Source organism: Haemaphysalis longicornis, unplaced genomic scaffold, assembly GCF_048455015.1.
Source record: "Haemaphysalis longicornis isolate Haplotype H1 unplaced genomic scaffold, Haemaphysalis longicornis Haplotype H1 scaffold_2, whole genome shotgun sequence".
Classification (NCBI taxonomy): domain Eukaryota; kingdom Metazoa; phylum Arthropoda; class Arachnida; order Ixodida; family Ixodidae; genus Haemaphysalis; species Haemaphysalis longicornis.
Window position 1 is genome coordinate 136536285 of NW_027526295.1, and position 13153 is coordinate 136549437.

General features: G+C 50.5%; 1 protein-coding gene across 1 annotated transcript in view; it reads right to left on the reverse strand.

The window, feature by feature from the left end:
* The window catches only part of LOC144168306 (delta(14)-sterol reductase LBR-like), a 39722-nt gene extending 29367 nt beyond the window's left edge, over positions 1–10355 (reverse strand). Inside the window, exons 1-2 of the mRNA XM_077697316.1 lie at positions 10194–10355; positions 7601–8177 (exon numbers count right to left, since the gene is read on the reverse strand). Of these exons, the coding sequence (XP_077553442.1) occupies positions 7601–8177; positions 10194–10355 (739 nt within the window). The remainder of the gene's footprint in view (positions 1–7600; positions 8178–10193) is intronic.
* Positions 10356–13153: the final 2798 nt, after the last annotated feature.

Sequence of the window (13153 nt, forward strand, 5' to 3'; positions counted from 1 at the left end):
AGGGTATGTGAGAATTGTGGGTAGGTTTGTTGGCGGGGGAACCGAAAGTATATTCTTTTTTCGGTCGTGAGCTTCTGACGGTAGGTCTAATCGTGCTTGCCCGATTCTCTTGAGTACGTATTAGGCGAGGATGTCCTTAGGCGTATTGTCTGCCTTCACGTTAGGTAACTAATATTGAGACTATCATGCCAAGCAATGTCGAACTGATGGAACGCCCACCGGCAGAATTCAGTTGACGAGGTTACAGTTTACAGTGTAGCTCTAGGCTTAACACAGGGCCGTCGAGTGGCCAACGCAGACGTCAGGCCTCTGACTACACGCATTCAGGGCTTTACGACGCAACGTATGAAACGGGTCTATTTCGCAGCATGAATTTCCGATACCACATCGTTATTTCGCCACAAACGCATTCTCGCTGAACAGGCTATAAGAGCTTTTCCACTAAAATGAAATATTCATACGGGTGCCTCACCACCAAAAATAGAGTTCCGCACATTCATTTCATTGCCTATTCAAAGTGCGCTTCAGTGCTAAAATTTTTAATACTCCAAAAGCAAGCATTATAGGGAATGCACAAGGCCTGGGAATTTGCAGGATGTCTTGCTCAAGCGCAATATTTTCAACTCGTTCGACGTCATTTCAATCGATAACCTTTCTGATATTGCACGCAGCGGTGTCTCAGGCCTTCAAAACAAAGCTTACAACGACACGTAAGTCAGGCTGCCCAGCATCAAATACTTTTTTGCTCTTAATCCCGGAACACTCGCAGCCTCACATGCAAGTTGGTACGACCTTTTGTCGCATTGAGCACTGCTCAGTTCATCACGGAGAATATGCGAAGGTGGGAGCACGTTGCCAATAATTTGCGGAGATAAATTTACAATACTGCACGCGTTGCGATTAAGGTGAGTAAGAAAATAAAAGCCATTCCACTCAACGTGAAAGCTGCAGTCGGAAGTGCCGAGCACTGATTCGCCATAATGGGCCGTGGCGCCGTTATCCGATAGCTGCTACGCTGTTCGCTTCCTTGTCTCAGTCCTCTCTTGATGGAGGGGGCGCTGCAAGCGCGGAAGCGTTCGGCCACACCTCGTGTGAGCACCGCGCCTTTGCAAGTCTCATCGCCGAAAGAATGCCTGCATCACCGTGAAAAGGGCTGTAGCGGACATTTTAAAGTGCCAGGAATCGCTGGGTATAGTTTTTATCCTGGTGAGTGCCCAACTTTTTGCAATATAGGGCTCTGAACTTTTCGCGGTAGAGCTAGGCCTATATAGGCCTAGCACGACCACAGTGACGGCATCTCACAGCGTCGCCAGTTCGGCGGGTCATTCGGGCGTAGTGCCAGGCCTAACCCCACCACAGACGTTCGGATTGCCCCAGAACAAGATGGAACCTTCTGGAATTGCCTTGACAAGGGGATACGACCCGGCGGCGATGGAATATAGCTACAAGGACGCCACACAGCAGCGCCCGCCGACACACAACCATGGCGGCGCCGAGGAAGACCCGGAACGGAGCACAAAGCTCCGCCGACGACAAGCAGCACTCAAGTCTTACCAATCAAAGAAACAAACAGAACCCGTGCAAACACATGTGGGTGAAAAACCGAAGTCTCCTAGAATGCCCAGTCTATGCAACTTTGCGTACAAGATTGTCATCAAGCCCAAGACCACGATAAGCCTCAGAAGCTCTGAAAGGGAAATCGCGAGAAGCATTAGGGAAGCCCTAAGCGCACCACTACGTGAAGGGCCACTAATAAGAATACATGAACAACAGAATATAATCATCGCATGTGCCTGTAACGAAGAGGACGCAGTCCAACTCTCGAAAATACAACTCATCCGCCTAGCTGGAAAGGAGGTACAAGTCGCCGCATACCCCACGCTACCGACCGACGTGTGCAGGGGAATTATCCACTGCGTCAGTCCCGAGGCTAGCAACGGCGAGATTGAAAGAGAAATTCAAGCTCCGGGATTCCACATCTTACGCGCCAGGAGACTGGGAAAAACTAATTCCGCCATGATCGTCTTCGCCGGGAAAAAGGTCCCGTACACATTGACATACGAATGGCTAGAAAAGAGATGCTACATCTACAGGAAAACCCGCCCTGCGTGCCTCAATTGTGGGGAACCGGGGCACAGGGCAGATGTATGCCCAAAACCAAAAGGTTATGCCTGCGCCATTTGTGGGCGGCCCAATCCCACGGAGGAACACCCCTGTACTCCCGTATGTGTGCTATGCAAGGGGTCCCATCAAACCTACGCAAAGGAATGCCGACTCAAATTCTTCCGCCCAGACAAGCCATCGAAGATTGCGGACGGGGAACACAAGAAGGAAAACAATGGCGAAGGAAGAAGCCAATCGAGGGGAAGGCAACAGGTGCGGTTGAGGACTTCCACATCGACGTCAACGACGCGCGGACGCTCATCATCACGTGACCGCTCTACATCCCGCCGCCGGCAATCCACCCGAAAGCAAGGAACACAAGCTCCAACCGGGAAGGTCACGCCTGGAGCGACAAACCATGGAGCCACCCTACGGCCAGGCAAACCAGCGCAACGAAGCAGACGTCATCGGGCCGCCTGCTGCCAGGGGTGGAAAAGACTTCGAGTAAGGTGAGCTGTGCAGATTGGCCTCCCCTTCCCACACACGCACAACACACTCAACAAAATGACGAGTTGCAGGCACTCCGAAAAGAGAACAATACTCTTAAGGCGCGCTTAGCAGTCATGGAAGCACGCATTGAGGAACTCACAAAGAAGAACACTCAGCAGCACGGTATGATTGAGAACAACACGAACTCTTCTCCCCTGCAAGCGCAGCCGCAGCAACATGGGCAAGTGCAACCACACCCGCCACCTTCTCTGGGGGACATCTACCAGCAAATAATACAAGAGTTTCGAGCCTTCCGAGAACAAACACAAGCTCAGCTCCAGAAGGCACAGGAAAAATTCGCAGAAATGGAAGAACAAATTGCAGGAAACAGAAGATACATCCAAACGGCCAACAGCGCGACACGCAGAGAAATGCAGGAGAGGAAAAAAAGACGCAAGGAGCCAAGATCTATGCAAGGATACTGGTATTCTGATACAGACTCCACATGCCACACCCCTCTAAGTTAAGCGTATGGCAGTGGAACTGCCAGGGATACGGGCGTAAACAATCTGCCCTAAGCCTCTTTATCTCTCAACAAGACCGACCCCCGGCAGCCATTCTCCTACAAGAACTCTATGTGACGCCTATCAAGTTAAAGGATTACATAACGTACCAACAAGACCAGTACACGGCCACACTAGTACACAAACACTACACGGCCGTGTAGTGGAATACACATCCTTAACGTGTACAGCCCTCCTAAAGACCGTAACTGGCTCAACTCATCAGAGCCTTCTTGGGGCGAGCTAAGAGGGAACCGGTCATTATAGGGGGCGACTTCAACGCCCCGCATCCCTCATGGGGATACCCTAGTACTACCCCCAAAGGGAGGAAATTGGAAGAGGCGATCAACCAGGAGGGCCTGACTCTCCTGACAGACATTGAATTTCCCACCAGGATGGGCAATAGTGTAAGTAGAGATACATGCCCAGACCTAAGAATGGTAAGAAACGTCAGAAGCCCAAACTGGAAAAACCTCGACCAACATCTAGGCAGGGATCACTATATCTTGATGACCGAATTCGATTGTATTAGATGCAAAAGAAAAATTGGAGAAGCCAGAATTACTGAATGGGACAAATGGAGAGAAAGTAGTGTTAATAAGGCGATCTCTATACGAAGCATCGAGGAATGGACGAGAAATGTAGTTGAAGAGATCACGTCATACACTAAAATCGTAAATACTAGGGGGATACCCCGGCTGTAGATTCCCGTCTCCTGCACATATGGGATGCTATAAGAGCCCTCACAAGGCGGTGGAAACGACAGAAACATAATAAGAAGTTGAAGAGGAGAATAGAAGCGCTCAATCGAGAAGCGGAGAGCTACGCCGTCAGTCTAACAAAACAAAACTGGAATGCACTGTGCGATCGAATTCGAGGACAATTAAGCGTGTCAAAAACTTGGAAACTGTTAAGGGCCTTGATAGACCCGAACGGGACGAGGGCGGCCTCGCAAGAACGCCTAAACAAACTTATGGCGAATTCCATTGGGCGAACAGGAGCAAGTGCAGCGAGCAGCCAGAGCAGCACACGGGAGTAACGGGGACGTGTGCTTTCGTTCCGCGAATGAAACATTCGCGCTGCTCCAGGAGCAGTGAAAAGAGGGAGAGGGAGAGATGTCAAGAGTCATGTGACCAAACGTTTCCCGCGCTCGCTTCCCGGAGCATTTCGCGCGCTCGTGATGTCCGCACACAGTTATTCCTCGCCAGTTTTGCCAGATACGTGCCGGTGGTTTTGTCTGCCTTCCGCATGGCGACGAATGAAGAAGCCGAGCTGATGTTCATGTTCATGATAAAGGGGTCACCATCGTGTCTCCCAAAAATTAGCTGCGAACGATAACAGCGTCCACCGTCTTTTCCAGATACGACTCTACCTTCGGTCGCTGCTCCGGCGGGGTTAACAGGTGCTCGAACATAAACTCATGCAATGTCAAATCGTCGTCGTCGTCGTCGCTGCTGCTGCTGCCCGATGATGAGCTTGCGCTGTGGTGCTTTCATCATCTAAAAGTAGCAGCAATTCCTTGTCGAGACGGCCGCGCTTAGCTGCTGCCGTACGCACTGAGCGACTACCGCGGCTGCTGGATTCCGCCATTTTTCCTCCGCCACCCGGGGATAAAACCAGAAGTGACGCAAAAGAGGTCATGTGACTTCCTCGGCGTTCCCTGCTACTCCGCCGCTGGCGACGGAGCACCGAGAACTGCTCTCGGCTGCTCTCGGCGCCAAAAACGTGCTCCGCATCGACCAATGAAACACAACGCCCCTGCTCCTGCCCGACCACTGAAAGACGCCAGAACTCGCGAGAGCACTTTGGGTGCAGTTAGAAGTGCTCCTGTACGCCCAATGGAAAGCCCTATTATACATCTAACAGAAGGGTCAGATGAAGAGGTTATAAAGCGCTTAGCAGACAAATACCTCTGTCCCGATCCCCCAGAAGATCAGCCCGAATACGCAGGTCAACCGAACGAGAAACTAGACAGACCGATAACTACTGAAGAATTTAGAGCGGAACTAACACTCATGAAAAAAAGGCACCTCCTGGACCAGACTCTATTACAGCTCGACAACTATTCAACCTGGACGACGACACGATCGCCCAACTCGTGGAACACTTTAATCTGGAACATTGGGATCGTGGAATCACACCACCAGGCTGGCTGAAAGCTGAAATCAGATTTATCCCGAAAACCAACAAGGCGCTAAAACTAGAAAACCTGAGACCAATATCACTTACCTCGTGTCTACGGAAGGTATTCGAAAGGGTAATAAACACGAGGCTCACTAAATTTATTGAGAAGAACTCGCTATTGCCAAACACATGTAATTCGGATTTCGACCACACACGTCCACCCAAGACATACTGCTATGGTTGTGCAAGGATCTCCTGGAGAAGCCAACCAGGGCCCAGACTAGGTGCATACTAGCTCTCGATTTAATGGGAGCGTTTGATAATGTGCTTCACAGCAGTATACTCAAGGGATTAACGGACATTGGATGCGGGCAGAAGACTTACCGGTACATCAGAAGCTTTCTTACAACGCGACAAGCTACTATATCCCTGGAGAACATCAAATCGGAGCCGATAACTCTTGGTTCCAGGGGTACTCCGCAAGGAGCGGTTCTCTCGCCCCTTCTCTTCAACTTGGCGATGAGAGACCTCCCCACTGCACTGGACAGCATTCCCGGGATTCGTCACGCCATATATGCAGACGATATCCCGGTATGGTGCAGAACAGGGAGCGACGCAGAAGTGGAGGAGAGCTTGCAGAGGGCCGCCGATGTAGTTGATGCCTATGCTAAAAGCAGAGGTCTGCAATGCGCTCCGGAGAAGTCTGCTCTACTGATCTTGAACTCAAGAAGAGGACCAAGCGATAACATAGAAATTCACATCAATGGCGAGCTGGTCCTTCGACCCAACTGTATCAAAATACTGGGACAACACATTCCACAAGGCATGGGAAATGGGGCTACACTAAAAAAACTCGGGGCAGCAACAGAAAAAGTCCTCAGGATGATAAAAAGAATTAGGAATAAACGCCACGGACTTGGTGAACGGGAGGCTACACGGCTAGTACAAGCTTTTATTGTATCGCGTATCATCTACGGGACGGCGTACCTCCGACTCACCAAGGGCGAGGTAGAAAAACTAAACATTCAAATTAGGAAAGCATACAAGACAGCCCTGGGGATTCCAAACTGGACATCTACCATCAGACTTCTAGAGCTCGGGGTTCATAACACGGTGGAGGAACTGTGGGAAGCTCAGAAGATAGACCAAATTAAGCGGTTAAACCAAACATCCAATGGAAAGTGGCTATTGGAGCAGTTACGTATCACCACGCCCGGCGGGAATCCAGAGCCGCTAGAAGATCTTGCTCCAGACATGAGAGCCAAAATTACCATCAGTCGAATACCTAGGTATATGCATCCCATACATAACGCCGAGGGAAGGAGAGCCAGGGCCGAGTACCTGGGGCGACTATGGGACAGCAACCAGAACACTTTGTACGGTGACGCCACCGGACCTCAAAAGGGCAAGATGGTAGCAGCAGTTACGACGCCGGATGGAAGAGTTGTAAATTCGGTTACCCTAAAGACAAAAATCGAGCCACCTTCTTTCCTCCCTCTTTTTTCTTTTCTTTTGAATAAGGATATTTTCAATCCATCAATCAATCAATCTCTTGATGAATTGAATGGAGGCTGTCCAGTGCAATGCAAATTTCCCGCCTTCGCAGTTCTCGCGCGCACCCTGTTTGGAACAGCGCGGGCGGTACTTCTGTTCTTTTGGTGCTTGCTTTCGTCTCGCACGTGCCGGAGCCTCACTGCGCAGTTTGGAACGCCTCGTTTTTGGCGGCCACTTTTTTCGCTTACGATTGTAAAACCCAACCCGACAGGCAGGAGTTCCTAACTGAACGAATTCGGGGGCTGCCGGTTATTTGCACAGATTTTGCCCGAAATGTACAGTCGGGATCACTTTGAAGGTGATCGCGGCAGCATCGATAAGCGGGCCTTTTGAACCCACACAGCGGCCGTTTTCAGAACTGCGGAGATGCAGGTAGCAGTGCTTTCTGCCCCTCGTTGTCTCTTGCATGATAGAACCCTCATACAACCCGCAACATAGTGCTGCTGCTTGTTTGTTTGCCGCCCGAGTGATCGCCTTCAAATTAATCAAGACTGTACCTGCAGTTTTCTTTTCGCTAAACAACGGGGAGATGTGTGACAAGCACCAGCGGTTCAGTAGTTTCGAACGGTTATGACTACGTAAACCGCTTGTTTTTCGAAGCCTCTGTTTGAGTCCATCAGGCCGCTACGCCGTGGGGCTCTGTTTCGGTCCCCGCTACGACGCCTCCTTGCGCCGATGGCTAGACAGCGGGACACCGAACGAGCTACGAGGCGGGACGCTAAAGTGCTCTGCACTTAAGAATAGCAATGTTACAAATCTCCGTTCACCTTTCTTCCCTCGCGCTGGGGTGACGGACATCGTGCGCTGAGTGGTGCGTGCCGGCGACTTCGACGCGGCCCTCGCCGTCTTGGCCGGAGTCTTCTTGGCCGGACTCTTGGAGGCCACCGACTTGCGGCCGGGACTCTTGGACACCGGTGACTTGCGGCCAGTCGACTTCCGCGCTGGGCTCTTGGACGGCGCCGCTTTCGCCGGACTGCTGGTGCGAGTAGTGGCGCGTGCAGGGCTCTTCCTGGCCGGGCTCTTCCGAGCCGGAGCTTTCCTTGTGGAGCTCTCCTTGGCTGGACTCTTCCGAGCCGGGCTCTTCCGGGCTGGGCTCTTGGCGGTGGCCTTCTTGGCTTGGCTGCTGCTAGCCTGGCCCTGTGCTTGTTCCTTTTGGGGAGAACGAGGGGCCCGCCCGGGCGACTTGCCCGATGTGGTGGCCCGTGAGCCGTTCTGGCTTCGGCCGCGATCCGTGCTGCCTTTGGCCGTCTTGGCGGCGGGAGACTTGGCTGTCCTGCCGCTGCCTTTCGTCGGGGCAGCCTCTGTTCGGCTACTACGGCTGCTTATGGTCAGCGACGTCTCAGACTGCACGAGAAGGATGCGGCAGGTGTCGATTCGTTGCGGTTGCAAAACACACTGCCAGATGTTGTGGCAACACTTAAAGTTCAGTTGCTGCCAGCTAAAAAGTGGCGCGCGGCGTCGAGCACTTCCTCATAACTTTACGCAGTTTATAACTTCATAACATTGCTCCAAATCCAAACGGACCTGTTTATGGTAAACACGCATGTTCAGGCTGTTTTTCTACTGTTTTGTTTTCCCACCCTATGCCACAGAGAGGATAAAGACACCTAAGGCATGCTGGATGTGCAACTACGAAATGTTCAAAACGTCTCTGTAAAATTATAGGTGGCAGGGTGACAAATGGGGCCCTGCATAATTGAAAAGCTTCAGGCTACCATTGTTTGCTCAAGACGACCGCTAATGTTCTTCATCACATTCAAACTTTACGTATAAATCTAGATCATTTCTTGAGACTTGACTCTAACGATTGGGATGATAGTTAAAAAGTGATCGGGAATTCCTACTCACGGGGAATAGTAAATGTCAACAGGGAGGGAATAACCCGCCTTTTTCATGCAAACTCCTTTAGCTTCCTGACATCATGCGACAGAAAAGTTAAAACTCGTTTCACACACAAAGTTCAGGTCCTAATATACCTTCCCAATTCCTTTGGTATGCGGCTAAAATGCATTCCTCTTTCCCTTCTCACACTCCACTGCATCAACCACACGAATAAATCCCGGGCCACTCGTGCGAAATCCGCATTTTGCGCCACAATGCATCTCCCCAGGACCGCGCTAAAGAATAGCCACAAGGGCCTTGGAAGGATGAAAAAGGCGGACCAGCATATACCGCGCAGTGGAAAGCCTAGGAGACTTGTAAGGGAACCATATGGTGTTCTACAAAGCAGGTCCCTTTCAGTTTTCTGACAGTACGATGGAAAAGAAACGGACGCTGGGAAAGGAATAAATCGGTGATTTGGCGTTGTAAAATGGCATGCACTAGCTTTGGAGGTATACCTGCTCATTGCAGTGTGCAGCATGCAGTGTGTAAGTGTTTTTTTGGCGCCTTGGCATTTTTCCATTCGGGGGTAGAGGTATACAGCTTTGCTGCAAAAGTCTTATGTCTTTGAAGCACGAAGCTCTCTAGCGTAAGGCGTAAGCGAGTGTTTTTTTTTTTTTTTTTTTTTTCAGGGCGCGTTGCGTTCTAGCGTGCGGTGTCAACGAGTTTTCTGGTGTTTTAGTACCGCGACTACATGAGACGACTATTAGGACTACGCCAGGAGACGCTAACAGCTTTAGCCCCTAAGGAGGCTTCGCATCTAAAACTTGCTCCCATTTGTCCCACTGGGAATGCCAGCTGTCCCCTCGGTAACAGACAACAGTTTACTTCTGTTAGAACGAAATGTACGATTTACTCTTGCGAAGAGTGAAGTGGTCCCTGCGGCATGTCATTGTGATCACTTTCCTCTGAAGTTAGTCGAGAGCGAATGGGTGACCGGTAAAAAGCGCAAAGGCTCATGGGTACATTGTTTGCTCCCGCGGAGCCCAGCCACTTCCGGTTCGAGAGCTCTCCTGGCCTCCCGTAGGCCGGGCGCTTTCACGCGCGCGTGTGCTTGTTGTTTGTCTGTTTCCACCGGTAAAAAAAATGCTCATGCATCGCACATTCAATGAATAACAACGATGAATCCTACTAGGGACTCCTCTGAAGGTTAAGCACCCTGTAACAAATAAGCAACACGCACACACGCGCGTGAAAGCCGCCGGCGTACGGGAGGTCAGGCGAGATCTCGAACCGGAAGGAGCTGGAGCAGGCGACGTATCCATGAGCCTTTGCGCTTTTTACCGGTCACCCATACGAGGGGCGTGTTTTTGCCTGAATGGACACAAATGCCGCCGTGATATCCTTATATGGTTTTTACAAATTTCCCCGAATGAGGAATTACCCCTGAATATCTTTCTGGGCACCTCTTTTAGTCATGTGCCTCCGCCCTTCCCTGTGACGCGTGTGTAGGTGCCTCGAGCGAAGCGGGCGCATTACCTGCATGACGGACGAGAGGTGCACGACGGCGACCGTGCCGTCGACAAACTGAATTTCGCACGAGTGGCCCCGGATGTGGATCACCCTGGCAGGCAACGGACGCTGGCTCACAAACACCTCGGCACCTACCTCGACAGCGACGCTCTTTTTCGGGGGCGCCATCCTCGCAGGCGGCGCCTCCTGCAAACGGGAGGAAACAAAGTCGGCCGGGTAGCAGAAACACGGGTCACGCAATGCCAAAACAATTTAGGAGAACGGGATTAGGGAAACTGCTGCAAACTTTGGGCAATGTTGAACACACCGTGAAGCCTCCATTTATGCTTACACTTTCAAGACGGAGAAGAAAGAGCATATACTTTTCAGGATCATAGTTGCCTGCTACCAAGAACTCGTTGCGATCTAAGTGATCCTCAAGTAGACCACTGATGACAAGCGCATTTTATGGTCAGTTGACGCTTACAAAAGGTTTTGATTGATACATCCGACCCTTTACGTTTTAGTGAATGTAGAAACAAAAGTAGCAGACAACGTGATGAACGCAAATGGCGCGTAATATATATATATATATATATATATATATATATATATATATATATATATATATATATATATATATATATATATGGGGCCTCTTCCTAACACAAATGCACGCGCAGGCGAGCGCGCACACACAGCACAACACACGCACACGCACGCCCATGCACACACACACAAGCACACACGCACACACACACACGCCCATGCACACACACGCGCACACGCTCAAACACACACACACACGCACATGCACACTCACACCGCACGCGCACACACGCACGCACGCACACGATCACACACACGCACGTACACACACACACACACACACACACACACACACACACACACACAAGCCACGGCTTCCATTTCGCCTATTACTGCACTGATAGCCGTACAGTGAAGCAAAACCAGAACATTGGGCTAATTCGGTATGTATTCCAGGCCCGTACGTAGAATGTAGTTGTAAAAAATTATCGGTTTGGGGGGGGGGGGGGGGGTCCAATATTTTACGTGTACGTGTTTTTTTCCTCGCTGCATTATGACAAACATATCCATGCAGTTTTAACAGCGAAGCTGTTAAAGCTTGAGGTAGGTCTGGTGGCGAATGCAAAACAAAAAGACAATAAATAAAGACGCGCGAAGTACGAATTGGCGAGGAGTACGAACTGCCGATCATATTTGAAGTGATGAAACAACAAGTGGCTGTTGGTAGCTGCAAATGGTGGTGTTTTGCTCTGTCCAACGCACTATTAAGGAAAGGGCACTGGAATATGATGGAATTGCGAGTGAAACGCGCCGTTATACTATGTTAACGTCTCAGTTGTGCGAGTGGAAAGGTAGGTATAATGCCTATGGGCGACATAAAATCAAACCCGACCAAATGTTAAAGTTACAATTTCACCGCTGCGGTACGGCTACACCCAGCGCCAAAGCCGCTGGGACAGCTGCCGTCTGCACTAAAAAACTAGAAACTGCGATTAGTTGTAGTGATAGAATGCCGCCGCCGCCCCTTCATATGGTGCAATGCGAAGCCAAACGACACTATGGCGGTATGCATTTATCCGCCTTCACCCTTCACCACATGCCAATGCGGGAGGTTCAGGCAGCAGAGCACGTAACGCCATGAAGAACGCAGTGGATTGAAACCGGTGTCATGTAGCCGTTGATTTGATTGATTGTAGGGTTTAACGCGCCGACGCAACGCAGGCGATGAGGCGCGCCGTAGTGGAGGGCTCCGGATTAATTTTGACCACCTGGGGATCTTTATCGTGCGCCGAAATCTCGCACACACGGGCGTTTTTGCTTTTCGCCTCCATCAGAAAAGCGACCGCCGCGGCCGGGAATCGAACCCGCGACCTCGTGCTCAGCAGCGCAACGCTCTAGCCACTGAGCCACCGCGGCGGGTATCATGTAGCCGTTGATGGGCAAAGAAAACCAATCGGCATTCCGAGAAAATTAGACCGAAGTAACTCGAAACCCGCTGAACCAAATGCGAAATTTCGGTAGTATACAAATACATATGCTGGCATGTATAAATGCAGAGCTATGCGGTTCCGCATACGGAATTGCATTGCTCTGTATTTATTAAGCGGTGTAAAAGTTTACTGCGAGTGAATCTCTGCTATGTCAGCTATTGTTCAACGGTCGTATAACAAAGCATAATCGCTAAAACAGAAATTCCCACAATAAAACCCTCCATTCACATGTATTCCAAGAGCATATTCAACCGCATGTAATTACGTCGAATAGTTTTCTGTAATAATGGCAAATGCCGACGCAAGCGAAGCAATAGTGCGATCTTTCGCGCTTGAAATTTGGCTTCTTACCAAGCTAAATCAGCTGCAAAACACTCGTTAGCGATATGGGAAACTTTCTATTAATACATTAGTTACGTCTGTGGCGTTAATAGAAGCGCAGCAGCGGCTGCACAAACAATCACTCAAAGAAAAATTTATATTTAAATGCGTAGTAAAGGCAGCACCCGCGTTCATTTAGTTAGGAACGCTCGTTGGGTTGGTTCTTACGAAAGTAAGCGAAACATCAAACCACCACGCCGGAACGCACGCCGATCAACGAACGCCCGCACAGCTCCCCTGCCGTGGTTCAGAGCCTTCTATACAATAGTTGTATAGAAGGCTCTGCCGTGGTTTGAACCGTGGCGACACCGACCGGAGCGGACGGGAACTATAATGGCAAACTGTTCGCATGGCGACGCAGTGAAACATCCCCCTCGCGAGGGGCACGATCAAATTCAGAGCATTTCCGGGGGCGCACGACGTTAAGTAGTTTGCGTTACGTTAATGTTGTTGCACTTGTGGCAACTGCTGACGACAGAGAGCTCGTTAGCCGTAATTTGAATGAGTCAAGGATATAAGGCGCGTTCGTAGCCTCCCATTCTGTGTCGGCTTTGTGGCGCAGTGGGT